Here is a 26,022-nt window from a genome sequence, read left to right on the forward strand (position 1 = left end):
TAGTTAAGTCCTTACTTAACAATAATAAACTGACTGTCGATGGACTAACTGATCTGATTAAAAGATACAGAATGGCTGAATGAATAAGAAAACAAGACCAACTATATGCTGCCTACAAGAAATTCACTTCGGCTAGGCACAGTGGCTCACACCTATAATCCTAACACTTTGGGAGGCCAAAGTGGGCCAATCACCTGATGTCAGGAGTTCAAGACCAGCCTGGCCAATGTGGCAAAACCCCGTCTCTACTAAAAAAAATAAAAAATAAAAAAATTGGCCAGGCATGATGGCTTGTGCCTGTATGCCCAGCTACTTGGGAGGCTGAGGCAGGAGAATCACTTGAACCCAGGAGGTGGAGGCTGCAGTGAGCTGAGATTGCTGCACTCCAGCCTGGGCAATGGAGCGAGACTCCATCTCGGGAAAAAAAAAAAAAAAAGACATTCACTTCACCTATAAAGATACACACAGATTGACGGTAAAGGTATGAAAAAGATACTTCATGCAAATGAAAACCAAAAAAGAATAGAAGTAACTATACTTGCATCAGATTAAGACTTCAAGTCAAAAACTAGAAAAAGACAAAGGTCATTATGTAATGATAAAGGGCTCAATTCAGCAAGAGGATATAAAGGTTATAAATATATATGCACACAGTATTGGAGCACTCAAACGTATAAAGCATAATAGATTTAAAGGGAGAGACAGACTGCAACACAATAATAGTTGAAGACTGACTTCAATACCCCACTTCCAGTAATGGACAGGTCATTCAGACAGAAAATCAAGCAACCCAAATCAAAATTGAACTACACTCTAGACAAAATGGACCTGACATTTACAGAACATTTCATCCAACTGCTGTAGAATACACATCTTTACTCATCAGCACATGGAACATTTTCCAGGACAGACCATATGTTAGACCACAAAGCAAGTCTCAAGCAATTAAAAAAATCTAAATCATATCAAGTATCTTTTCTGACTATAATGGAATAAAACTAGAAATCAATAACAAGTGGAACTTTGGAAACTATAGAAATATATGGAAATTAAACAACACGTTCCTGAACAATCAATGGATCTATGAAAAAATTAAGAAAGAAAAATTTAAAATGTCTTGATACAAATGAAAATAAAAACACAACATACCAACATCTATGGGAAACAGCAAAAGCAGTGCTAAGTGGGAAGTTTATAGCAATAAATGTTTACATCAGAAAAGTATAAAGACTTCAAATAAACAACATAATGATGCATTTTAAAGAACTAGAAAAGCAAAAGCAAAGCAAACCCAAAATTAATACAGGAAAGAAATAATAAAATTCAGAACAGAAGTAAATGAAATTGAGACTTAAAAAACTACAGAAGATTAATGAAATGAAAAATTGGGTTCTTTAAAAGATAAATAAAAAATTATTAGAACTGATAAAGTCAGTAAGTTACAGGATACAAAATCAACATATAAACAGTTGCATTATATGTAACATGTTTTGGATTTGTGTCCCTGCCCAAATCTCATGACTGAATAGTAATCCCCGATGTTGGAGGAGGGACCTGGTGGGGGGTGACTGGATCATGGGAGTGGACTTCTTCCTTACTGTTCTGATAGTGAGTGAGTTCTCACAAGGTCTGGTTGTTTAAAAGTGTGTGGCACCTCCCGCTTTATTCTTTTTCTCCTGCTCCTGCCATCTAAGACATGCCTGCTTCCTCTTTGCCTTCTGCCAAGATTGTAAGTTTCCTGAGGCCTTCCCAGCCATGCTTACTGTACAGCCTGAAGAACTGTAAGTCAATTAAATCTCTTTTCTTTATAAGTTACCCAGTTATAGCAGTGTGAGAACAGACTAATATGCCAGCAGCAAACAATTTTAAAAAGTAATCAAGAAAGCAATCCCACTTATAACAGCTACCAAAAAAACCCAAAAAACAAAAACCTAGGGAAAAATTATAACCAAAGAAGTAAAAGCTCTCTGTAATGAAAACTATAAAACATTGATGAAAGAAATTATAAAGAACACACAAAAGAGAAGACAGATCCCAAGTTCATGGATTGAAACAGTATTATTAAAATTTCCAAACTACCAAAAATGATCAACAGATTCAACATAATCCCTATCAAAATACCAATGACGTTCATCAAAGCAGAACTAGAAAAACAATCCTAAAATTTGTATGAAACCACCAAAGACCCTGAATAATGAGCAAAAAATACTGAGCAAAAAGAATAAAGCCAGAAGCATTGCACTACCTGACTTCAAAATGTATTACAAAGCTATGGTAAGCAAAACGGCATGGAACTGGCATAAAAACAGACACATACACCAATGGAACAGAATAGAGAACCCAAAGATAAATCTATCCATTTACAGTCAACTCATTTTCAACAAAGGCATCAAGAACATATATTGAGGAAGGAACAGTCTCTTCAGTAAGCTGTGCTAGAAAAACTAGATATCGACATGTAGAAAAATGAAACTGGGCCCCTTTGTCTCACCATATCAAACCAAAATAGACTTAAATCTAAGATCTGAATGTTGAGACTACTACAAAAAAACACTGGAGAAACATTTCAGAATATTGGTCTGGGCACAGATTTCTTAAATGAGATTATAAAAGCACAGACCAACTAAAGCAAAAATTGACAAATGGGATTATATCAAGCTAAAAAGCTTCTGCACAGCAAAGGAAACATCCAACAGAGTGAAGAGACAACCTATTGCATAGAAGAAAATATCTGCAAATTATCCATCTGACAAGGGATTAAAATACACAATAAGTAAGGAATTCAACTCAATAGCAAATAAACAATCTGATTTGAAAATGGACAAAAGATCTGAATAGTTATTTCTCAAAAAAAGGTATATAAATGGCCAACAGGTATATGACAAAAAGTTCAGCATCACTAATCATGATAGAAATGCAGAGAAAAACCACAATGAGATCTCATCTCACCCTAGTTAGAATAGCCATTATCAAGAAGACAGAAAACAATAGATGATAGTCAGAATGTGAAGAAAGGAGAACATTAATACACTGTTGGTGGGAAAACAGTATGAAGATTCCTCCAAAAACTAAAAAACTATCATATAACCCAGCAATCCCAGTATGTATCCTAAGTATATATCCAGAAGAAAGAAAATCTGTATTCTGAAGAGGTATTTGTACTCCAATGTTTACTGCAGCACTACTAACAATAGCCAAAACAAGATATCAATCTAAGTGTCCAGCAACAGATGAATGGATTTTTAAAAAGTGGTATATATACACAATGGAATATTATTCAGCCATAAAAAAGAATGAAATCCTGTTGCTGACAGCAACATAGATGGAACTGGAGGACATTGTATTTAGTGAAATAAGCCAGGCACAGAGCAAATATCCTATGTTCTCACTTATACATGAGAAAATTGATCTTATGGAAGTAGTGAACAAATGGTGGTTACCAAAGGCCAGGAAAGGTAATGGAGAGGCAGGGAAGAGAGCTTGGCAAATGGGAACAAAAATACAGTTAGAAAAATTAAGTTTTAGTGTTTGGCAGCACAAAAGGGCAAATATAGTTAATAAGAATTTATTGTATATTTCAAAACAGCGAGAAGAGAAAATCTGACATGCTCCGAACACAAAGAAATGAAAAATGCTTAAAGTGATGGATATCCCAATTACCCTAATTTGATCATTATACGTTGTATGCTTGTATCAAAATATCATATGTATCCCATAAATACGTACAACTATTATGTATCAATTTAAAAAATTAAAAATGGGAGAGGCACAGTGGCTTATGCCTGTAATCCCAGCATTTCGGGAGATCTAGGTGGGAGGATCACTTGAGCCCAGGAGTTCAAGACCACCCTAGGCAACATAGGGATACCCTGTCTCTACAAAAAATTAAAATATTAGCCAGGCATGGTGGCACATGCCTGTGGTCCCAGCTGCTTAGAAGGTGAGGTGGGAGGATGGTTTGAGCCTGGGAGATGTAGTGTACTCCAGCCTTGGTGACAGAATGAGATCCTGTTGTAAAAATAAAATAAATAAATAAAACAATTAAAAAAAAAAACAAAAAAACCTTCAGCACTATGTCCTATTCGACTGTGAAGATATTCTGCTTCTGTTTCATGGTTTTCATTATTCTCATCATTTAATCTCTGTACCTTATTTCCATACTTCTAGCTTTTCATGTATTTCTAAACTCTTAAAATAATGACATTAAAAGTAAGTTAAGAATCCAGAGAAGCCTTCATTAAAAAAAAAACAAAACAGGCCGGGTGCAGTGGTTCACATCTGTAATCCCAGCACTTTAGGAGGCCGAGGTGGGCAGATCACCTGAGGTCAGAAGTTCAAGACCAGCCTGGTCAATATAGTGAAACCCCATCTCTATTAAAAATACAAATATTAGCCAGGTGTGGTGGCGTGCACCTGTAATTCCAGCTACTTGGGAGGCTGATACAGAAGAATTGCTTGAACCCGGGAGGTGGAGGTTGCAGTGAGCCAATATTGCGCCACTTTACTCCAGCCTGGGAGACAGAGTGAAACTCCATCTCAAAAAAAAAAAAAAAAAAACCTAGAAGAAACCCACCACACTCAGGGATTTAAATCTACTAGGGTAGATTCTTTAGCAAGGCAACAATCTGAAAAGGCAGTAGGAAGCTTTCAAAAGCTCAGTACAAGGCGGCCAAAGAGGCTGGTATACAGAAAGTGAGTGAATGTCAAGGATCAAGGCTAGGGAAAGCAGGGCCAGATCAGGCCATGCTGAGACAGTACCCTATTCTGGCATTTGCCTACTCGTAGGTCTTCTCCACTACACACTAGGCATCTAGAGGACAGAAGCTAAATCATCAGACTTGAAAACAACTGAAATACCAACTGAAACACTCAAGAACAACTGTTTTTTAAAGGTTCACTCCACACATCTGGCTGACGGGGTATGTGGGTATATTTCCCCTTCTACCTACACTGCACCGTGCTGTGCTCAAAAATTTTAAGGTCTTTCCTTCATAGGTGATTTAGTCAATGCTATACCTAGCACAGTGATGAGCACAAAACTAGTATTCAAGTATCTGGTGAATAAACAAGTAAATGCTTAATTAGAAATCTCACAGCATGCAAAACTGCACCTAAAAAAGAAACAAAAACCAATGCCTTTTCTTCGAATAACTAACAATCAGGTAGCAATATAAATACCTCCACAGAATCCATCAGACCTTGCAAGAGGAGTTTCTGGTGAGGAAAATCTCCATCCCCAACTGGAAAATATCCCAGTGTTTGGATTGCTCGTTCTTTCATCTGGAAGAACATCAAATTTTTTTCTTTTAAACAGAGTATATACTAGCTTTACCCCAGCACAGTATTTCCAAAATGAGATGATAGGGAAGGGCAGTCTATCTAACACCTCAATGCGTAAGTTTTTACAAAAGCATCAAATTTTACAGTCGTATGTCTGTAAGTCACTGAAGGTAGAAACACACAAATTTGAGTCCACTAAGGATCCACAGCTGCAAAAGAAGAAAGAAGAAAGCCTTTAGGCTTATTACCTTTCAAACTACAATGATTTAAAATGTGGGTTCTGGGCCCAGTGGACCTAGGACCAAATCACATCTCAACCATTTCAGCCTATACTGGTGTGTGACCTTAAGCAAGTTACCTCCCCTCTATGTGACGCTGTGTCCTCATGTTAGCTCATATAGAGATGACAACTGTGCCTATTTCACTAGACCTTTTAGAAAATTCAATTAATGCATGCAAAGCACTTAACATACTCTCTGGCACATTAGAAGTGCTTAACAATATTTGGCAATGATTAGTTAATAGCTAATAAAAACTATACTGTGTATCTTCTCAGAAAGTTTTAAACAGTAGCTAGACCAAGATTAAGATTATATCAATTAGGCCAGGCTTGGTGGCTCAAGCCTGTAATCCCAGCACTTTGGGAGGCTGAGGCAGGTGGGAGTGCCTGAGGTCAGGAGTTTGAGACCAGCCTGGCCAACATGGTGAAACCCCATCTCTACTAGAAATACAAAACTTAGCTGGACATGGTGGCATGCGCCTATAATCTCAGCTACTCAGGAGGCTGAGGCAGGAGAATCACCCGCCTGAACCTGGAAGACAGAGGTTGCAGTGAGCCACAATCGCACCACTGCACTTCAGCTTGAGCGACAAGAGCAAAACTCCATCTCAAAAAAAAAGATTGTATCAATTAAACTTGTAGTAGTAAACTGGTATTTCCGCTCATTAAATCATCTTATACCTCAAAATTGAGGTGTTCTGATCACAAAACTGGCTTTAGGCGGTTAGGATTTATATTTGGCGTAAAATTTTTAAAAAATCATAAAACTACTTAACATTTTATTGTATACCTTTTGCATGACAAAAGATATTTCCTGATGAATTTAATACTTCACTCAAATCTTAACAGTTATAAAGATCTAAATTGGAATGACTGGGGCAAAAGATGGACACACTAAGATTGTACACAGATCACCTCTAGTTCAAAAGTAAACACTTAGATTTGCTTCTTTATCACCCATTTTTACATTAAATCCTTCCTCCAGCTGTAATGCCATCTATTCTCATTATAATTTGTTTTTGCTCATTTACTCACAGAAAGACAGAATTCCAGAAAGGGAAGAAATAAGAAAAAGACTTACCTTATTTGTTTCTTTACTGGAAGGTATTCTACTTAGTAAGCTTTCTACAAGATGCAATTTGGTAAAGCCAGATCCCTCACTGGGGATTGGAAGTGGACCATTTCTGCCTATTTCACCCAGGGCTGTGCAGGCAGCAATTGCCAGAAGGGGTGATGTACTGTCCAAAAATGAGCCTGTAAGCACATTTAGCCAAAAAGAGAATTATATACCATTATTCTTACAACCCAAAGCAACCAGTGATGTACTCAAGATTTTTTTAAGATGGCAAAATAAAATCAAAGTGTACAATATCTTTGAGTTGACAATTTGTTAACATTTATTCAGTGGAAAGACAACATGGCAACAGGGGATAGAGTAGTATTTTTTTTAATGTATACATTTTTTTTACCATAATAGGATCATCCCTGTTTATAAAAACATGTAGAAAAAAAACGTAGAGAAAAGAAAAAATGGAGTGCTTTCATTGCTTTGTTTTTTGTTTTGTTTTGTTTTTTTGAGACAAGGTCTAGCTCTGTCACCCAGGCGGGAGTGCAGTGGCATGATCACGGCTCACTGCAGCCTCAACCTCCCAGGCTCCAGTGATTCTCCCACCTTAGCCTCCTCAGAAGTTGAGGCTACAGGTACACGCCACTATACCAAGCTAAGTTTGTTTATTTTTTTATAGAGGCTAGGTCTCACTATGCTGACTAGACTGGTCTCAAACTCCTGGACTCAAGTGATCCTCCCAAAGTACTGAGATGATAGGCATGAGTTACCACACCCAGCCTTTGTTGTTATTAAAAATACAGAATTTATCAAGTAAGTTTTTTGTGAAAAAACTTGTGTCTTTAAAGTACAATGCCATAAAAAGAAACTGAAACTCCGTATTAAAATTTAACATAATTCAAAAGCTGCAACACCCAAGTCGGCATAAAGACATTAATTACCTATTGTTTCTGTAGCACTCTGAATGAGTTCCTCTTGATCAGGGAGGGTGTCAGCATTTCTCTCCAGGTCTTGTTGCTCTGCCATTCTCATTTTCTTTTTAGCCAAATACCTTCCCACCGTGAATCCCAGTGCAAGCAAGGATCCATGCTGTATCTCCGGGCTCTGAATTTAGCAAAACAATAGCATATCTCTGGCTCTCTCTCATGTATGCAAAACTACATGGCAGTAACTGTGTGTCTATTAGGATCATCTCTCCAACAAAACATAAGGCTAAAGAATAAAGTAAACACTTGAGGTTTCACTGGATGCTAATGCATTGAGCTTAGGGAATAAGAGAAACCTTGAGTTTCTAACGGAATTTTGAGAAGCTGAATCTTGATTCACTTTAAGATTTACATTCTCTAATTCCATGCCCACTCCAATTCCAGGTGAGATGACTTTCCTACATGCTCCTACATGCTCCCACGCCACTTTCTAGCTTACAGCACTTACATAACTAGAGTATCATAACTTTCACACATAATGTCTTTCTATTGCCAACAAAAGACAATGAACAGATCCTATTTCTAATTGCCAAAACCTCCAAACACAAGGTAACCAACAGACTATTTGAAGTAAAACTTGTTTTTTCACTGGCAGCAGATGAGGAAGAAAAATGGAGCTAACATTTCTCGCTCTCAGTACTAATCAGGCCCGACCCTGCTTAGTTTTAGTTTCCAAGATCAGATGAGATTAGGTGTGCTCACGGTGGTATCGCTGCAGGCTCTGAGCATCCTGTTGTACCAGGGATTCTCATGTATTTATGAATCACTGTACTCCTGGCACCTAAAATAGTGCTTATCAGACACAGCACCATACTTGTTAAGTGAGCTGACTGAACCAATGTATTACCTATCTCATTTACTCTTTACAGTAATAAAAGCAAGGAATTTATAAGTTCATTTTACAAATGAGAAGACAAAAACCAAAAATAAATTAGATCCTTTTATGAAACCCTATCTCCCACAAAAAGGAATGAAAACAAAATAACATACGTGATTGTCTTTTGTAGTCTTTATAAGCTGTTCTATCATTGATTTCAACTCATTCCCCGACACTGTTGATACCACCACAGAATAAAACAATGCTGCCAGTTCGCGCATTTCTTCTTTACTGCTATTCATCAGACTCTGAGTAGTATAAAAAAAAATACATACATGACACAGAACCACGAGCCTGATGACAACGTCTTTTAAAATTAAAAGAATGTTCAATCCATCTGTTGATGGATATTGAGGAAAAAAAGCTATTATTTGAAAACAAAATGAAAGCTGAATGAATTATATAACAAAATCTTAGGTCCATTTTTATCAAAGATACACAAGCACAAAACAGGTGAAATTTATTCACAGATGATCTAAAACAAGGGTCAGCAAACTTCTGTAAAAAAACTGAAAGGCTTTATGGGCCATTTGGTCTCTGCTGCAACTACTCCATTCTGCCACTGCAGTACAAAAGCAGCAACAGACAATACGCAACGAATGAGCGTGGCTAGATTCCAGTAAAACGTGGACACGACAAGGTTTGTGTCATGAAACTTATTCGTTTGATTTTTTTTCCCACATTTAAAAATGTAAAAAAAATTCTTAGCTTGCAAACCATACAAAAACAGGAGGCAGGCCCTATTTGGACTTTTGACTACAGTATGACAACCTCTCATCTAAAACATCAAAGCTCAAAAACTTTAAAATAATTTTAAAATCAGTAAATATTCATAAGAAATAAAAAAAAACTTTTTAAAATAGAAGCAATTTCATAAGACCAGATTATCCAGAAATGTGAAAAACTCACACCTCTTGGTAAATTTCTTTCATGTTTTCACCCTTAAAGATGTAATTTGTACATTTTTATCATCATTCAAGCTGTATTTTCCAAAAAAAGAACCACAATATGTAGCACATGGAGATACAGAAAACTGTATGGGCCAATACTTACACTAAAAAAAAAATTATTCATTATTTATTTGAAATTCAAATTTAACTGAGTATCATGTATTTTTACTTGCTAAACCTGGCATCCCTTTTGGTGTGGCCATGGGACAGGAACACCCTCATACATGACTGGCAGAAGTGTACACTGGTACCACACACATGGAGGGTGTGGCATTATCTATGAAAATTACAAAAGTACATGTCCTCTGATCCAGCTATTGCACTTCTGGGGAATCCATCTAAAACATATACTTCCTCAATATGCAAGATGATAGATTACTCATTGTAGCAGAATGGAAGTACTCTACATGACCATCTATAAAGATCTAGAATACATGATAGTACACTCATACAATAAAAACTGAGGCTGTTAAAGAAGATGCTCTCTCCATAGTTGTAGTGCAATATCTCTCTACTATTAAGTGAAAGAATGTATAAAACAGTATGAATAGTATGCTGCTTTTTATAAAAAGATGGGACAAAAATTTTAAATGCATGTTTTTATGTGTATGTACATAAGTAAACTCTAGAAAACATGCTATACATAAATGGTGACTTACATATGTTTGTCAGAGGGGAGAGGAAAGGGCAAAAATTAGGGTAGGTTGGAGATGGTTATGGAAAAGAGACATTTTACATAGTTTTTATTTAAACTACACAAACCCATTGCTTATTTTTTCTTAAAAAAAAAAAAAAAAAAAAACTTTCGAAACAGAATTTTTCTTTATACTCCTATGCTTCTCAATTCATCTCCCACTCTCCTCCAGATGTGTCAATGAGACACAGTGACCTACATGCTTCCCAGTAAGTGTCTGATGATGAGAGAGTTTTCAAAATGACCTTAAGGCAGAAAAGGTCATAGGGATGCTGGCAGGAAAAAGAAATTATGAGGTTAAAGTCTGAAATACAATTTTTTTAAAAAATAAAAAAAAGTACATGCAGAACATACCTTTATCCATTCTGTTTTGTCTACAAATTTGGTAGCCAGCTTTTCTGGATACACTGACACAGCTTCCAATAGACAGTACATAACCGGCAAACCTAAGTAAGAATTTAGAACCACTTTAAAATTTCAAGAAAAGTAATGAACATACAGGGATCACTAAATTCCTTTTAAGTATAAGGCCACTGCTTTAGCACACATTCTTTCAGTTCTATTAAAAAAAAAAAACAAAAAAAAAAACCCTACACAACCTAAATATAGTATGTGATTCACTACAGCAAATTTACAGATGAGCTATCTATAAAAAGGATATCCTGTTCTTCACATCCACTTCCGAAGTAAAAATGTATTATCTATTGTTAGTATTTCTTTCTGAAAAAAGAAGTAGTGTATCCAGAATGAATCAGATAAGTTTAAAAAAAAACAAAGGCTAATGTTCGGTTACAGAAGTGAAGAGAAAGAATAATTTTGCTATAATTTGTTAGCTAAGTTTAAAATTAGATTTTTGTTTAAGTGCTTCAACATCTTCCCTTCGCGTCGCAAATTCTTACCTCCAACACCTGCTAACAGTTGCTGAAGCAGGCCAATGTAGATCTGGACAGGGTTAGTTTCCCCACTCTTGTTAGAAGATGATGAGGGTGCCGTCTGCCCGCCTGACATTAAAGTCCGTATGTAGCGTCCAATGGCTGGAGCATGATCCTGCATATCAGCCAAACTCTGAGAGGTGGGCACCACCCCCGCACTGTGCGCGAGGCACATGCGCAAGTACAGAACGATCTACAAACAGAACGGAGAGGAAGACTGTATAAGCTTCTCGAAAAGTCAATGTGGGAAGGTACTCTTCAAAGTAACAATTTCTAGTTTTGATTCACCTACCCTTCTTTATAAAGCTATTCCAATCCTCATGGAAGGCAGAAAATATGCCATAATGGAGCAAAATTTGTATAACAAGGTTTGCAAATCCAAATAATTTTTTAAGATTGTTAAAATACAAACTGAACTTTTGTCAGAAATTGGAGCTGGAGGCTGTTATCCTTAGCAAACTAAGCAGGAACAGAAAATCAAATACCACATGTTCTCACTTGTAAGTGGCAGTCAGATGATAAGAACTTCTGAATGCAAAGAAGCAAACAACAGACACTGGGGTCTACTTGAAGAGAGAGGGTGGGAGGAGGGGGAGGAGCAGAAAAGATAACTATGGAGTATTGGGCTTAATATCTGGGTAATGAAATAGTATATATAACAAACCCCCATGACACATATTTACCTACATATCAAACCTTTACATGTAACCTCAAACCTAAAATAAAAGTTAAAAATTGTAATAAAAATCATTATTTTTTAAAAGCCGTATGTGTGTGTGTGTGTGTGTGTGTGTGTGAGAGAGAGAGAGAGAGAGAGAGAGAGGAAGGACAGACATCTGAAGCAAATGGCCTATTATTCCTGCAGAATTCCAGTTGTATTTACTCCACTGACACAAGAATTTGAGAAAATGGGTTCAATTCATCTACAGAAAAATAGATATACCACCATAAAAACCTCTAATATAGACCAGACACTGGCTCACGCCTGTAATCCCAACACTTTGGGAGGCTGAGGCAGGAGGACTGCTTTAGCCCAGGAGTTCAAGACCAGCCTGGGAAACATGGTGAAACCTATCTCTACCAAAAAGATAACAAAATTAGCCAGGAGTGGTGGTGCACGCCTGTAGTCTCGGCTACTCAGGAGACTGAGTCAGGACGTTCACTTGAGCACAGGAGGCGAGGGTGCAATGAGCCGAGATCACACCATTCACTGTACTCCAGCCTGGGCAACAGAGTGAGACTCCTTCTCAAAAATAAACAAACAAACAAAAACAACCCTTATATAAACAGGCTACCAAGGAGTCCATCCTCTGGAAGCTTTTTCACTGATCGTTAGGATAGGCAGTAAATTCACTGTGAATATTCTTACTCTGAACAAGATTACTTCTTATAATTTACCTAGTGCAAGTCAATGATCTAAAAAACAGAATTTCCCTTAATAAGTATGATCAATTAATCCTCTCCAACCTTCAAAACTAAATAACCCTAACAACCTCAACAACATGTTGGCTTTAAAACCCAAATCTAACTTGCTGCAAAATCACAACAGTAATCACTACAGAACATCCAGTTTTTTCACAAAAAGAATCTCACTGAGATAAATATATTTACGTACTTCACTATGAATTAAAATAATACCAATTTCCCAATACTGTTTTTTTAAATAAACAACCAGATGAAGAACAATGACACAATATGGGTTTACCTAAAACACAACAAGATGACAGATACCTCTTTGGGTGTGGTGTGATCTTTTTAGAACACTTACAAAAAGTAAATAGAAATATATGAAAATTCTACCTCTCCAAAGGCTGCTGGGTTAAATGGAAGGACAGTGGTCCCGGTCATGTACTTGACTGGAGTTTTCATTCGATGAGAAGCCTAAGTTTAAAAAGTCCAAAACAGACACAATTACTGAAAAATGGAGCATACCTGCCCTTCCTCAACTCAAAAACAACTGTATTTCTAGCTACATGTCCAAAGTTTGCTTCTTTTTCTGATTAAAACATTTTCCACTTTCCTATTAACCGTGTTGATCATGCATGTCCGTCACACACTAAATGACAAGTGTGTTGCCCTTTTTCCATGTTTGTACTGGCTTGTTTAAAAATAATAAACCTATTCCAGACATCTACTAATATGGTCATCTCAGGTCACTGCATGCCAGTTATTTTCATTAATAATGAAAGTAAGAGGAAACTACAAGCACAGAGAATCCTCTGACTACAAATAGACTGTGTTGCTATATGGAAAATAGAATCATGGCTGCTGCATACTGACCTGCAACTCCCTTAAGGTGCCTACCTAGCAAAGAGTTAGGATCACCAGTGGAGGTAAAAGGTAGGAAGGTGTCCTCTGGCAAAGTGGGACAGAGTCAAGGCCTGGAAGGGGTGGATGGTCATTACTGCCAATATCCTGGATCTACCAGCAGAAAACACTTACAAAAACAGATGGGATGCTCTCTTATGAACATGGTGGGAAGAACATGAACTACTCCCTAAAACATCCTTATACTACCCTAAAGAGTGCCCTTAAAAATAAAAAGGAGAACCAGCGTGGGCAATATAGCTAAACCCTGTCTCTACAAAAAATACAAAAATTAGCCAGGCACAGTGGTGCACGCCTATAGTCCCAGCTATCAGAAGGCAGAGGAGGGTGGATGACTTGAGTCTGGGAGGTGGAGGTTTCAGTGAACTGAGACCACACCCCTGCACTCCAGCCTGGGTGACAGCAAGACCCTGTCTCAAAAAAAATAAAAAAATTAAAAAAAAAAAAAAAGGAGATGTATTTTTAAGCATGTCATATTAAGAGAAAAAGTATTTAACACAGCCTAAATGTTGCCAAGCATGAAAGGAATTATAAGTAATTCAAGTTTAGGCAAAACAGATCAATTACAGGTGAGAATTATAATTTTTTTTTCCCTCACTTTGTATCTCCTTATTGTAAGTATTAATGCTAGAAACTTTGTGAGTCAGCTGGGCATGGTGGCTCACGCCTGTAAACCCAGCACTTTGGGAGGCCAAGGTGGGTGGATCACCTGAGGTCAGGAGTTCAAGACCAGCCTGGCCAACATGGTGAAACACTGTCTCTACTAAAAATACAAAAAATTAACCGGGTTTGGTGGCGGGCACCTATAATCCCAGCTATTCGGGAGCTGGGGCAGGAAAATCACTTGAACCCAGGAGGTGGAGGTTGCAGTGAGCCGAGATCGTGCCATTGCACTCTAGCCTGGGCAACAAGAGCGAAGCTCTACCTCAAAAAAAAAAAGAAATTTTATGAGTTAACATTTAGCAATTACATTTTTCACTTTAAAGATGAATGTTTTCAATTTCATCATCCATTATGATTTAGACTAATTACCTTAAGTTGCATGCCATACCTTTTCTTGGATGTAATATACCATTTCTGGGAAGGAAGGCATCTGCTCAGAAGTACTTTCTTTTCTGTTTCTACCTGGAAGACACCTTAACACGCGTTGTGCTTCTCCATGAACTTCTTCACGTCTTTCAGAAAAAGACAAATAAGAATAAAAAATAAATGTCACCAATTGGAAATGATCATTTGAAGAGTAAGAACAGCAATTTTATTTGCTAGCTAGAGTTCTCAGAAAATGTCTTAAATACATTCTTGGCTATCTAAGCAGAGTCAACACAACACATTATAAGAAATCACTTCTTTTTAGAAATTGCATGAGGTCTGGGGAGTCACACCAATTCCATCTTTCAATTTGACTTAGAAAAAAACAAGATAGGATACTGTAAGTAATTACGTAAATTTCTATGTGTATGCTTTACCTCACAGAGTTAAATCGTAAACTGTAAAATATATTTTAAAAATCAGTGACTATCCAGTGGTCTACACACTCCACCCAAACTCTTACAATTCTGTACAATTAGTAACTGATAAGTGACATTAAAGTGTAAAAACATAAACCCCAACCAATTTCAAACCACCTAGAGATTGATCTCAGCAACAGTCTTATCCAGATACCATATAAAGGCCTTTTAATTCCTCAATTGCCTTTGCTCGTGTCTCATTTTCCAAACAACAGATAAAGGGTCGAAAAGAATAAATAAATAATTCCTTAAATTGTCAGAGGATTTTCAATTGACCTGAATGGTTTTAACCCAAGAAGGAAAACTGTTGAATTAGTTATGCTTTGATTCTGGTTTCTTAAATAAAAATAATTTTCAGCACTTATGGAAATAAGATACAGCAGTTAAGAGCTCTATCTGGAACTCCAACTCCCTAGACTTAAATCCTTGCTCTAACATGAACTGCCATCTTGGCTGCCAGGCCCCAGTACATCTGGCCTGTGGTTGGGAAACTAATGTAAAAAAATTAAGAAGCAACAGAGCACCAGAATCAACATTAACAATCCAAAGCCACTTTAACCAAATTGAAATGTGCTCTATGAGAAGCAGCAGCCAAGATCAGAAGTCAAAAATCAGGGCCTGGTAATAACTTGTGATATCCAATTAAAATACCAACCAAATAAATAACAGCAAAATATATACAACTTATAGGAAAGAAAACAAATGCCATGAGGGGCACACAGTTGGCCAACTAGAATACTGACACAGTTATCAAGGAATTACCCATTTTTTAAAAATGAAGCATAATAGTTTATGGGCAAGGGTGTTCATATCATCATAGAACGCGTAATTTTATTTAAACTATTCCTCAGTATAAATGAGGCTTTTCACCTCCCCAAATAAGGCTATCCCTGATAACAACAACAAAAAAACATATACAAGAATCTCACTTAAAGGATGCAAAAATTCTAAATGTTAAACGTAGTACTGGTTTAATATTATGAAATAGATTAGAGTGCTGCATGGATTTTAAGATAGCAATGACCATAAGATATGTAACAGATTTGAAAAGAACTGTTTTAATATGTGCATATATATTTCATTGTATGTACATGACTTTTAAAGGCATATCCCAATTTCAAAACCATTTAAACATTCTTTTAAAATGCATTATACACGCTAGAAGATACAGTAGTATAATTAATATAAAATGCAACTTATACCTCATTTAAAAATATAAGTATATTAGATATAAAATGATACTACAATATTTAATAAAATATTAATACATATGTCAAACCATCAACATCAGCCTTTTTTCTCCTTACACAGGGCTTGATTTTAGAGATATATTACACATGCAATCATATAATCTACTTTATTTACACTTGACCATTTCATAAGCATTTTCTGTATTAGCTATATATCATATATTGCACATATATATCTACATAATATATATTATATAGACAAATACATGTAATATTTATATTATTATATAAATATATAGGTATATGAGTACAGGTCTATATCACATCAAGAGCCATACCTTAATAAATAGCTTTGCTTCTAAATTTCATAGACCAACATTGTAAACAACACAACTTTTAGTAATTTTCAAATAAATTCAAAATAAACCAAAATTCAAATTAACATCTTTTGAAACTTACGGATCTCCTGCAGCCAGTAGCAGCAAATATCTGGAAGGGATATGATCTGAGGGAAACACCGTGCTGGCAAATTTCACAGCCACTTGTCGAACTTGAACCTCAGGCTATTTGATGTGTAAACATGCACAGACCACCCCAATCCAAAAAAGAAAAAGGGAAAAAAAAAAATCAATTACCAGTCATTAGTCCCAATCGAGTCTTCCTAATTGTAAACAATTCAAAATTCTAAGGTGACATTTTAATAAATGTGTATCTAAATAAATTAAATAAATCATTTGTTCAAGATCTTTAATCATGTTGTTTAAGTCTTTTGGACACTGGCATTACTTAAAGAGTACTCTTATAATTTTAGAGGATCCTCCAGGTAAAGCAGGAAGACCTCCAAAGACCATAAGTAGAGAATCTCTGCACATCCTCAGCCCAAACCTCGGGGCCAGGGTCACTGTGACAGTTTCTGGCCACCACCTCTGCCACTCCAACTCTCAAATTGTCAGTCACATGAGTGAAACTGAGGTATTTTGCAGAAATTACAAACAGAGCCTACTTGGAATCCCCACCAATTTGAAGCAAAATACTTCCAATGTTCTCAGATTAGCTCTAAAGTTAAAACTGACTCCAAAGCAGTTCAACTACAGAAATATATTCAATTAACTGAGATTAATAATCTATGACTACAAAGTTCAACCAGAAAAGTTTTAGAATCTACTGATCCTGAAGCTTTACTCTTATGTAACTTCCCCAGGTCACTCCTCTAGCCACAAACATAAGTGAAATAAGACAGACATTAAAAATATATATATTGTCCCACTCATTCTGGCATTCTTGCTATTTAGCATTCCTTGAAGTACATTAAAGAGTGAAGATATTAAAGACTAGCCTAAATTACATAACTAACCTAGAGTTTGGTTGCTTTAAATGTTGTCTGTGAAAAGAAAAGAAATTAGCTTTGTCTTGGTAATAGTGTTACACGATTTGATTTGCGTGCGTAGAACCAGTATCTATAAGTGTTTATACAAGCATCACCTTTTCTTGTAAAGTTACCTGGAGCAAGTTTATTCTATTCTAATGAGCTTCCAAATACGCCTACACACCTTTGTCCATAATGTACAACCATGAACCACATGCACTGCACACTAAGAGCACTTAACAATAGGACTCCATCATAGTAAGCTTTCTGAGTGTATGTAATAGCACATTTAACCCTGCCATATTTTAATAGGAAGCAGATACCTTTCTGAATATTTAAAATTCCCTCAAAATATCAAATCATGTCAGTCTAATTCCATTAGGACACAATTTATATTAATCTCACTGACATTTTTTAGTATCATTCTGTCTTCCAATCTCCCTTTCTACTTCTAAAAATGTGGGACAAAGAACTGACTAAAGCAAATATATAATATTTTACATATTACACATATATGTGTGTGTATATATCTATAGATATTCAAAATCCTCCTACAAATTCCCATGAAAACCAAATAAAGAGGACCAGAGGAAGAAGAGCATGTATGATAGTACTGGCTCACTTCCTAAAGACTCACTTTGACATATGGAATTTGTCTTTCATTCTTTCTGCTTTTCTCTGAAAATGTTACCTATCGAACTCTACCCCAGCGGACAGTAGTGCTCAGCTACCAGTTACAAAGACAAAACAATTCTAACTCGGAGGGCATGGCATTAAGAAGAGTTTTCCCACATGGAAAGCTCTAAACATAAGCATCGCTATGAATACTACCACTCCTTCTCCCCTAAAGTCAAATTTTCATCATGAAGAATTAAAAATAGATCCTAAATCACAGCCCAAGTGAAAGCAAATATTCCTCTTAATTACCAAAACAGTTAAGTAGCAATTCAAATTTTGTTCTTAAAAATGTAAACCATATACTACCCAGGCTTTGTAGTTCACACGGACCTACCTTTATTAAGTACGAAGCCACAAGTGCCTCCATGAGAGTTCGCTGTGCCCCTTCCAAAGTACTGTATGCTCCAACCATCATAGATAAAGCTTCTTGAATAGCAAGTCGAGTCTCAGGCTCTTCCTATAAAGATAATAAAAATGTTTCCCTCCCTGTTGGGTTCCCAGGGGAACATCCAAACAGAAAGCATAAACTTAGCAGCTGTTTCCCTACCTTACATAGGGCTTCAAAAAGCTGCTGCACAAGCGCTATATCCTTAGTGAATAAATGCGGCATTCGACTGCAAAAGAATGTAAAAATATTGTTACTATCATAAATTTCCAAGAGATGAAAAAGGGAAAAAATGAAACTAAACACAGATTTTCCTGAACTCTCTGAAGACAATGTCAGCATCATTATATTACCTCCTCCAAGAGCCGAAAATTTTTCTAAGTAATTATTTAATTCTTTAATCTAAATAACCCTTGATTAATACACACATCTTCCAAATATCCCCTCTATAATATTCCATGCATTCAGTTAACATTTCTGATTTTAACAGGAAGAAATTAGATAAGACCAAATTGTGATCTAAACTAATGACTGTCACGGAAAGGGGCTTTGTTACTTCATGCAAACAGACAAGGGACAAGGTTGGCTGACAACCCGGCACGATATCCACTGATCTGGGGTGGCTTTCTTCCAAACCCCAAAGCTCCTTTTGCTGTAGAGAAGAGCAAGACCTGGTCTACACAGGCCAACACAAAACCTGCACTGGGGGTGGAAGCAGCACATGATGCCACTGAGGATGCTTCATGTCTATCTCCCTGCTTTGAAATACAGTGAAGGAAGATGAAGCCCGGAGGAACTGGAATGAGGAAATCACATTGAGAAGAAAAAAAAAATCTGTCAGGGCCACTCAGAATCATAAACACCATTCTCAGAAAAGAGAATCACTAGAAAAACCTTGATCACTGGGTTTATAAAAATTAGTGCCAAGTAGCAACAAAAACACTTAAGGTCAATCGAAAGTCTCTAGGGTACAAAAAAAGTAACCCATTATGACACCATTGAGTTCAAACTCTCATTTCAAGACCACCATTTAATACAGTAACATACCTTCAAATGTAAATTAAAATATCTCACATCTTTTTCCTTCTACACAGAAGACATTTCTAAACAACCTATGGCCATTAAATACATTGCCTTTCAGAGTCACAACAAATTTATTCTCCACCATTATTAAATGCCACATAATTTTTCTCAGTTTACCAACACCGTATCTCTCACTAAAAAAGAGTTTACTCACCTGGAGAGTTTTCCAACAGCTGAATATGCCATTGACAGTAGTTTAGGGTCCTTGAAATTAAAAAAAGAAAAGAAAAGAAAGAACAAAAAACAGACAAAACAAAAAATACAGTAAACAGTAAAACCTTTTCGCTGCAATTACATGCATTATTTTACTCCTTATTAAACCTAGGTCTCACTCTGTCTAACTACATGGTGTTAGCACCTGAACAACAACAAAAATGTCCAAACCCAGAATCCATCACACTACTAAAAGGAAAAACAAGACAAAACCTTGCATCCCCAATCATTCCAAAAAGAAAATGCGGTGGTCATAGATATGAAAGGTTTCTCTTAGCTGGTGCTGAGTTCAAGATATTTCAACACTATGTAACCTCCAAACACCAAAGTTCATCTTCAACACACTAAAAAACATTAACTCATTAGAAAATACATCACTGGTCCAACAGACTAGGATCCTCCATCTCTCACCAAAATTGCAGTAAACTCTAGTGTGATTTTCTAAAACTCTACACTGTAATGAACAGCTTCCTATCATATTTTCTACCATAAAAAATTAAGAGGGTTATAGTCACCAGGTGAATTAGTGAGGTTCTCTCCTCAAGATACAGATAGAGTTTTACATGGTTTTTCGAAAACTAATAATCTGATTACTCAGAACACAATAAACTTCTACTAGTTTATGTGTTTATCCTAGGATTTGCCCTTCCACATCTAAATGGCTACTCTTATGGATTCATCTGTTGGGAAGACATGCAGATGTCACCTGCAGGTAAGGGGACTCACACCCTGTGGTTTGTCTGGCCTCTCTAACTTATATTTAAATACACAGTTTCTCCCCAAAAGCCCCAGCACATTTTTATTTCTACCAATGACTCTAAAGCATCTCACTGTCTATGCCATAAAATAATCTGAGAAGTCCCCTAGATCTTAACCACGCAAGCATTACTTAATAAGAGAAAGAAGCTATGAGAACCAAGCCTACTTACCCCCAAAGCACAGCTGCACAGTAAATAAAGTGCCTTTCACTAATAATACCTAGTAATAGTAACGTGCCTTGACTATGGTGAACAATTTAGGTAGATTATTTTAATCTTCACAGTAATCTAATGAAGTGGTATTATTATTTTCATTTTTCTGATAAGAACGTGCAAAGAATTTAAGTAACTCACCAAAGAACAAAACTAGGATTCAAACTCAGTTCTAATTTCAGATAGTAAGATCTTGATCTCACTATACTATTTGCAAACATGCATTCATGTTTAGCTTATACTGGGGAAAATAATACTAATGAATTCTTGAAATATTACCTTTATAAGCAAATTCCTTAACAGAAATACAGCAGGGAAAAATGGGATTCAAAAATCCACAATCGAAGGAATCCTCATCCCATTTAGCTTAAGGAATCAAAAATTTACTGAATGCATGTTTTGACAGAATTTTGAATCATCAAAATCTCAGCCCCATTATTTACCAGAGAAAAATATAAAAGAAAAAAAGTATCTTAGCCCCTGAGAATTAACAGTTTCCCAACACAAGCCAAATCCAAATAGCCCCATATGGAAATCAACATAAATTTCAATTCCTTTAATTCCATTTTTGCATAATAGCTAGAAGTAGCACAAAAGGCGCTGGCTGAAAAAATGCTATTTAAAGATACAGCAGACCGGCGCAGTGGCTCATGCCTGTAATCCCAGCACTTTGGGAGGCTGAGGCAGGTGGATCACCTGAGGTCAAGAATTCAAGACCAGCCTGGCCAACATAGTAAAACCCCATCTCTACTAAAAATACAAAAAATTAGCTGGGTGTGGTGGTGGCAGGTGCCTGTAATCCCAACTACTCAGGAGGCTGAGGCAGGAGAATCACTTGAACCAGGAGCTGGAAGTTGCAGTGAGCAAAGATCGCGCCATTGCACTCCAGCCTGGGTAACAAGAGCAAAACTCCATCTCAAAACAAACAAACAAACAAAAAGATACAGTAAGACCTCATATCAGTTTTTAATAGTTATTTTCCCCCGAAAAAGCAAAAAAGGGCAGTAATTTCTGAAATTTGTAGTACTTCAAGTAAAAATGTTAAGAAACAATGAAACTTTAACAAACTTCAACTACATTGACAGACCAGAAAGATTACAGAAAATATTTTAAGATATAAAATATTGATAAAAATTTAAAAGACAAGTCACTTACCTCTTTGTATTCATTGATTAGCTTGGTGAGGCCATTCAAAAGCATTGGACCTAATGGCTTAATCTTGATTTCTGGACAGCTTTAAATAAAACACACATACACAAAGCAAGATAAGAATCACATAACTACATCTTTACGGATGATTACATAAAATAATGAGAGACATAACCGAAATAAGTTAACCTATTAAAATACAAAAATATTTAAAGATGAGCAAACATGATTTCTTTCTAGGTAAGATGAATAAAAAGATATACTTGAAGCATACTTGAAGCATTCAATCATTCCAGCAGCTTGAAAACTTTATAAAGTAGTTAAAACTTACGTTATACAAATATGATGCACAAATTGCAGGGATAATGTTCTTAACTTTGAATTTGTATTTGTACCAAAGAGTCCATCATACACCACCTATGTGAAAGGAAGAGTTGAGAACATCAATTAACAAAAATAAGAATTTAATATTTTTGAATAGTAATCAGAATTCAACAGCAGACCTTTCATACTACATCTCGTTCTTCAACGTTAATGCAGATAAACATTGTTAGCTGACCGACTTAGAAAGTCAATCAGAAGCTCCTATAAATAGTCTGTGGAGTAACAAACACAGCGGTTGATCTCACAAGTCTGCAAAGCTTATGGGTCTACCACGGTGAGGAAACGAAAAGTACACGCTGCAGTGGGTCACCACTCAGCTATTCCCTATGTTTCTTAATTATATGATTCAGGACAAATTCTAATAAAAGCTTCAGGGAAAACATACACATGGAAATATTCTACAAGTGTCCCATTGGGGTAAAGGTGCTTCAAGTATTAGGAAACCACATCTAGAAGGCAAAAACATCATGTAGATGAGTCCTGTGCAGCATGCAGCAAGTTCAATATTAACCATCAACATCAAAAATATCTAAATCCCTCAAGTTCCTTTTTATGACAAAGCTTACTTACACTAAAAAAAAAAAAAAAAAAAAAAAAACCCTCTACTCTTGTTCCTAAAACTGCCAGCAGTATTCTGATCTTATTTAACAATAACATGTGAGTTACAGACTAGTATTACCTGCTTTTTAATTGCCACTGTGTTAGGTACTAAGAGATATAAAAAAGAACAAGCACTCAATCTTGTTCAAGAGTTAAGAGATACATACATTAAAATGATACAGAGCCAGGCATGGTGGCTCACACCTATAGTCCCAGCTACTAGGGAGGCTGGGACGGGCGGATCACTTGAGCCCAAGCGTTCAAGGCCAGTCTGGACAACATAGCAAGATCCTGTCTCACTTCAAAAAAAAAAAAAAAAATCCCAGCACTTTGGGAGGCCAAGGCAGGACGATCACTTGAGCCCAGGAGTTCTAGACCAGCCTGGGCAACATAGTGAAACTCCATCTCTACAAAAAAAATTCAAAAATTAGCCAGGTATGGTGGCACATGCCTATAGTCCCAGCTACTTGGGAGGCCCCGAGAGGGGAGAATCACTTGAGCCTGGGAGGCAGAGGCTGCAGCAAGCCGAGATCATGCCACTGCACTCCAGTCTGGGTGGCACAGCAAGACTCCAAAAAAACCACAAAAAGTCTCCACAGTAAGTCTCCAAGAAAAAAAGACAAAAAGATATAGGACAAAATATAATCAAGTGCTACATTATTTGAAACAGACTTTTTTTTTTTTAGCTACTCAGGAGGCTGAGGTGTAAGGATCACTTGAGCCTGGGAGGCAGAGGTTGAGTGAGACAAGATTGTGCCACTGCACTCCAGCCTCAGCAACACAGTGAGACCCTGTCTCAAAACAAAAAAAAAAACAAGCAAAGAAAAAGAAACAGACTGGATGTGAGCCAAGACTAGAGGCAGGAAAATAAGTTAAAAGAATACTGCAGTAACCAAAACAGGAAGTAATAGTTTGAATTAATATCACCGTTATAGGTGTAGAGAAGTGAAGACATTAAGAAGATGAAATCAAGAGGATTTGGCCACTGCCTTCAAGTGAGCTTTCAGTTAAGGATGACTCAGCTTTTTCACTTAAGTGACTAAGTTGCTAATGATACCATTTTTGGAGAAAAGCCACACATTAAAAAAAATCTTGTTTGAAAGGGATTATTACCATACATTTAAGATAAATGGAAGCCATATATAGTATAGACTAAGTGTTCCTTACTGGAAATGCTTAGGATCAGAAGCGTTTTGAGATTTCAGATTTTTTCAGATTTTGGAATATGTGTACATACATAATGAGATATCCTGGGGATGAGACCCAAATTTAAAGATGAAAGTCACTGACATTTTCTATACACCTCATGCACATAGCCTGAAGGTAATTTATATATTTTAAATAATTTTGTGCATGAAGTAAAGTTTTGACTGTTTTAATGCAATCCATCACACAAGACCAGGTATGGAATTTTGCACTCGGAGCATCACATCAGTACTCAAAAAGTTTTGGACTTTGGAGCATTTAGGATTTCAGATTTTCTAATTAGAGATGCTCAACCTATATATATTTTCTGATAATTTTTTAGAAATCATACTGCAGCAAATTTAAGATAGAAAAAAAAAGAATCTCATTAATCTTGTTATATACATCAACCTACCCACTGAATATCCATTAACACAGTTCTTTCTCTAATTAAACAGACATAAAAGTTGCAGACAGGCCAATATTCTCTGGAAAAAATAAATTACCTGAATGTTGGCTGGGAACGTTTCAGCAGCTTGTCTAGAGCGGAGGAGATGGGGGACAATCTTTAACTTGACTCTCGTACTCACAGGGTCCCTTTTCAACTCTGGCTTCAGAACTGCGCCCTGTTGAAAATACGCTTGATTTTAACTTAGAAATTCAAAATTATTTTGAACTGAAAATGTCATGAGAATTCATCTAAATCAGTGGTCTCTCAAACTTTGCTTCAAGATCCCTTTAAAAATTACTGAACTCTCCAAAGAGCTTCTGTTTATATCTGTGTAACCTATCAATATTTATTAATTGGAAATTAAAACTGCGAAATTAACATATTTGTTAACTGAGAATTATTAATAAACTCATTATTTCAAAACTAACATTTGTTATAAAAAATAACTACTTTCCAAAGCAAAAAAAATTGTACTGAGGGAGAAGCACTATTTTACATTGTCTACAAATCACTTCTATGTTCACCTTACTACAAGAGAAATGAATTTTTATATATTCTTCTGTATTCAATCTGCTATAATACACTGTTTTGGTTGAAGTAAGTAACAAAAACCTAGCTTGCACAGATATGTGTGGTTGGAAAAGTGAAGATGATTTTAGCCTTCTTAGGTAATTGTGGATATTCTTTTTTGATACTACACCAAAACTTGACAAATAATAATTTCTTAACAGTTAATTGCTTATTTTTTTAAAATGAAAAGAAAAAAGATTAGTTGCAATTTGGAGTTGAAACCATATCAATGAACTTATATACTCTTATACTATATCCTGCTGATTATCTTACTCTGAATGGCTCCCTTGCCCTTATATGCTTTTGTAACATCATTCCTCATTTGCAAAATACTGGCTCACTGAGTTAAGCAAATGTTTCTTCATACAACATTTTTTTACAAAGCCTGTGCTCATATCACCTGTGTTCTAATCACATCAGAAAAATCCACTAAGTACTGATAAGCATCAAATCACTGTGGTGAACACAAGTTTCTCAAAATTCTAATTTTTGCTTGAAAGCTAACTTTTATTATTGCCAATAAATCATGTTGTTTTTCTTGAAGTAACAACTTCATTTTTTTCCTTTTAGAGAAAATATGTGCCAAACACCCATCTCAGTAGCTATAATTTGTCTGTCTACTCTTCAAGTAAAGTCATTTTTACTGCTTCATCAAGAATGTTCTTAAGTAAAGCTGAGTTTTATTCTCTCTCTTTTTTTTAAATGAGTACATAACACTCAAGAAAAGAATGACTGTTAAGTCATCCGGTGACATGGTTTTGATGTGTGGTAGGAACCGAGCAAGTACGCTCACCATTGCTTTTGTACAATGAGTGCAAATACTGACACGGTACAAAAAGAAAAGGCCTTCACAGATCACCTAAAAGGTTTTTTGTGATCCTTAAATGGTTCATAGA

The 26,022-nt window shown here is 36.2% G+C and overlaps 1 protein-coding gene across 7 annotated transcripts in view; it reads right to left on the reverse strand.

The window, feature by feature from the left end:
• Nucleotides 1–26,022, reverse strand: part of ECPAS (Ecm29 proteasome adaptor and scaffold) — a 130,057-nt gene that overhangs the window by 48,932 nt on the left and 55,103 nt on the right. For all 7 annotated transcript variants that reach the window (XR_002517467.2, XM_031654398.1, XM_021927282.2 and 4 more), the window contains 15 exons: nt 24,612–24,731; nt 22,268–22,353; nt 21,943–22,021; nt 19,758–19,807; nt 18,683–18,749; nt 18,470–18,592; nt 16,551–16,654; nt 14,445–14,568; nt 12,866–12,946; nt 11,033–11,258; nt 10,488–10,579; nt 8,603–8,737; nt 7,568–7,730; nt 6,642–6,814; nt 5,179–5,280 (listed from right to left, as the gene is read on the reverse strand). Coding sequence is in view for 6 of the 7 variants with exons in the window: in XM_031654398.1 (XP_031510258.1) it covers nt 5,179–5,280; nt 6,642–6,814; nt 7,568–7,730; nt 8,603–8,737; nt 10,488–10,579; nt 11,033–11,258; nt 12,866–12,946; nt 14,445–14,568; nt 16,551–16,654; nt 18,470–18,592; nt 18,683–18,749; nt 19,758–19,807; nt 21,943–22,021; nt 22,268–22,353; nt 24,612–24,731 (1,725 nt within the window). In the remaining variant the exon portion in view is untranslated. The remainder of the gene's footprint in view (nt 1–5,178; nt 5,281–6,641; nt 6,815–7,567; nt 7,731–8,602; nt 8,738–10,487; nt 10,580–11,032; nt 11,259–12,865; nt 12,947–14,444; nt 14,569–16,550; nt 16,655–18,469; nt 18,593–18,682; nt 18,750–19,757; nt 19,808–21,942; nt 22,022–22,267; nt 22,354–24,611; nt 24,732–26,022) is intronic.

The sequence above is a fragment of the Papio anubis genome, chromosome 13 (assembly GCF_008728515.1).
Source record: "Papio anubis isolate 15944 chromosome 13, Panubis1.0, whole genome shotgun sequence".
Taxonomy (NCBI): domain Eukaryota; kingdom Metazoa; phylum Chordata; class Mammalia; order Primates; family Cercopithecidae; genus Papio; species Papio anubis.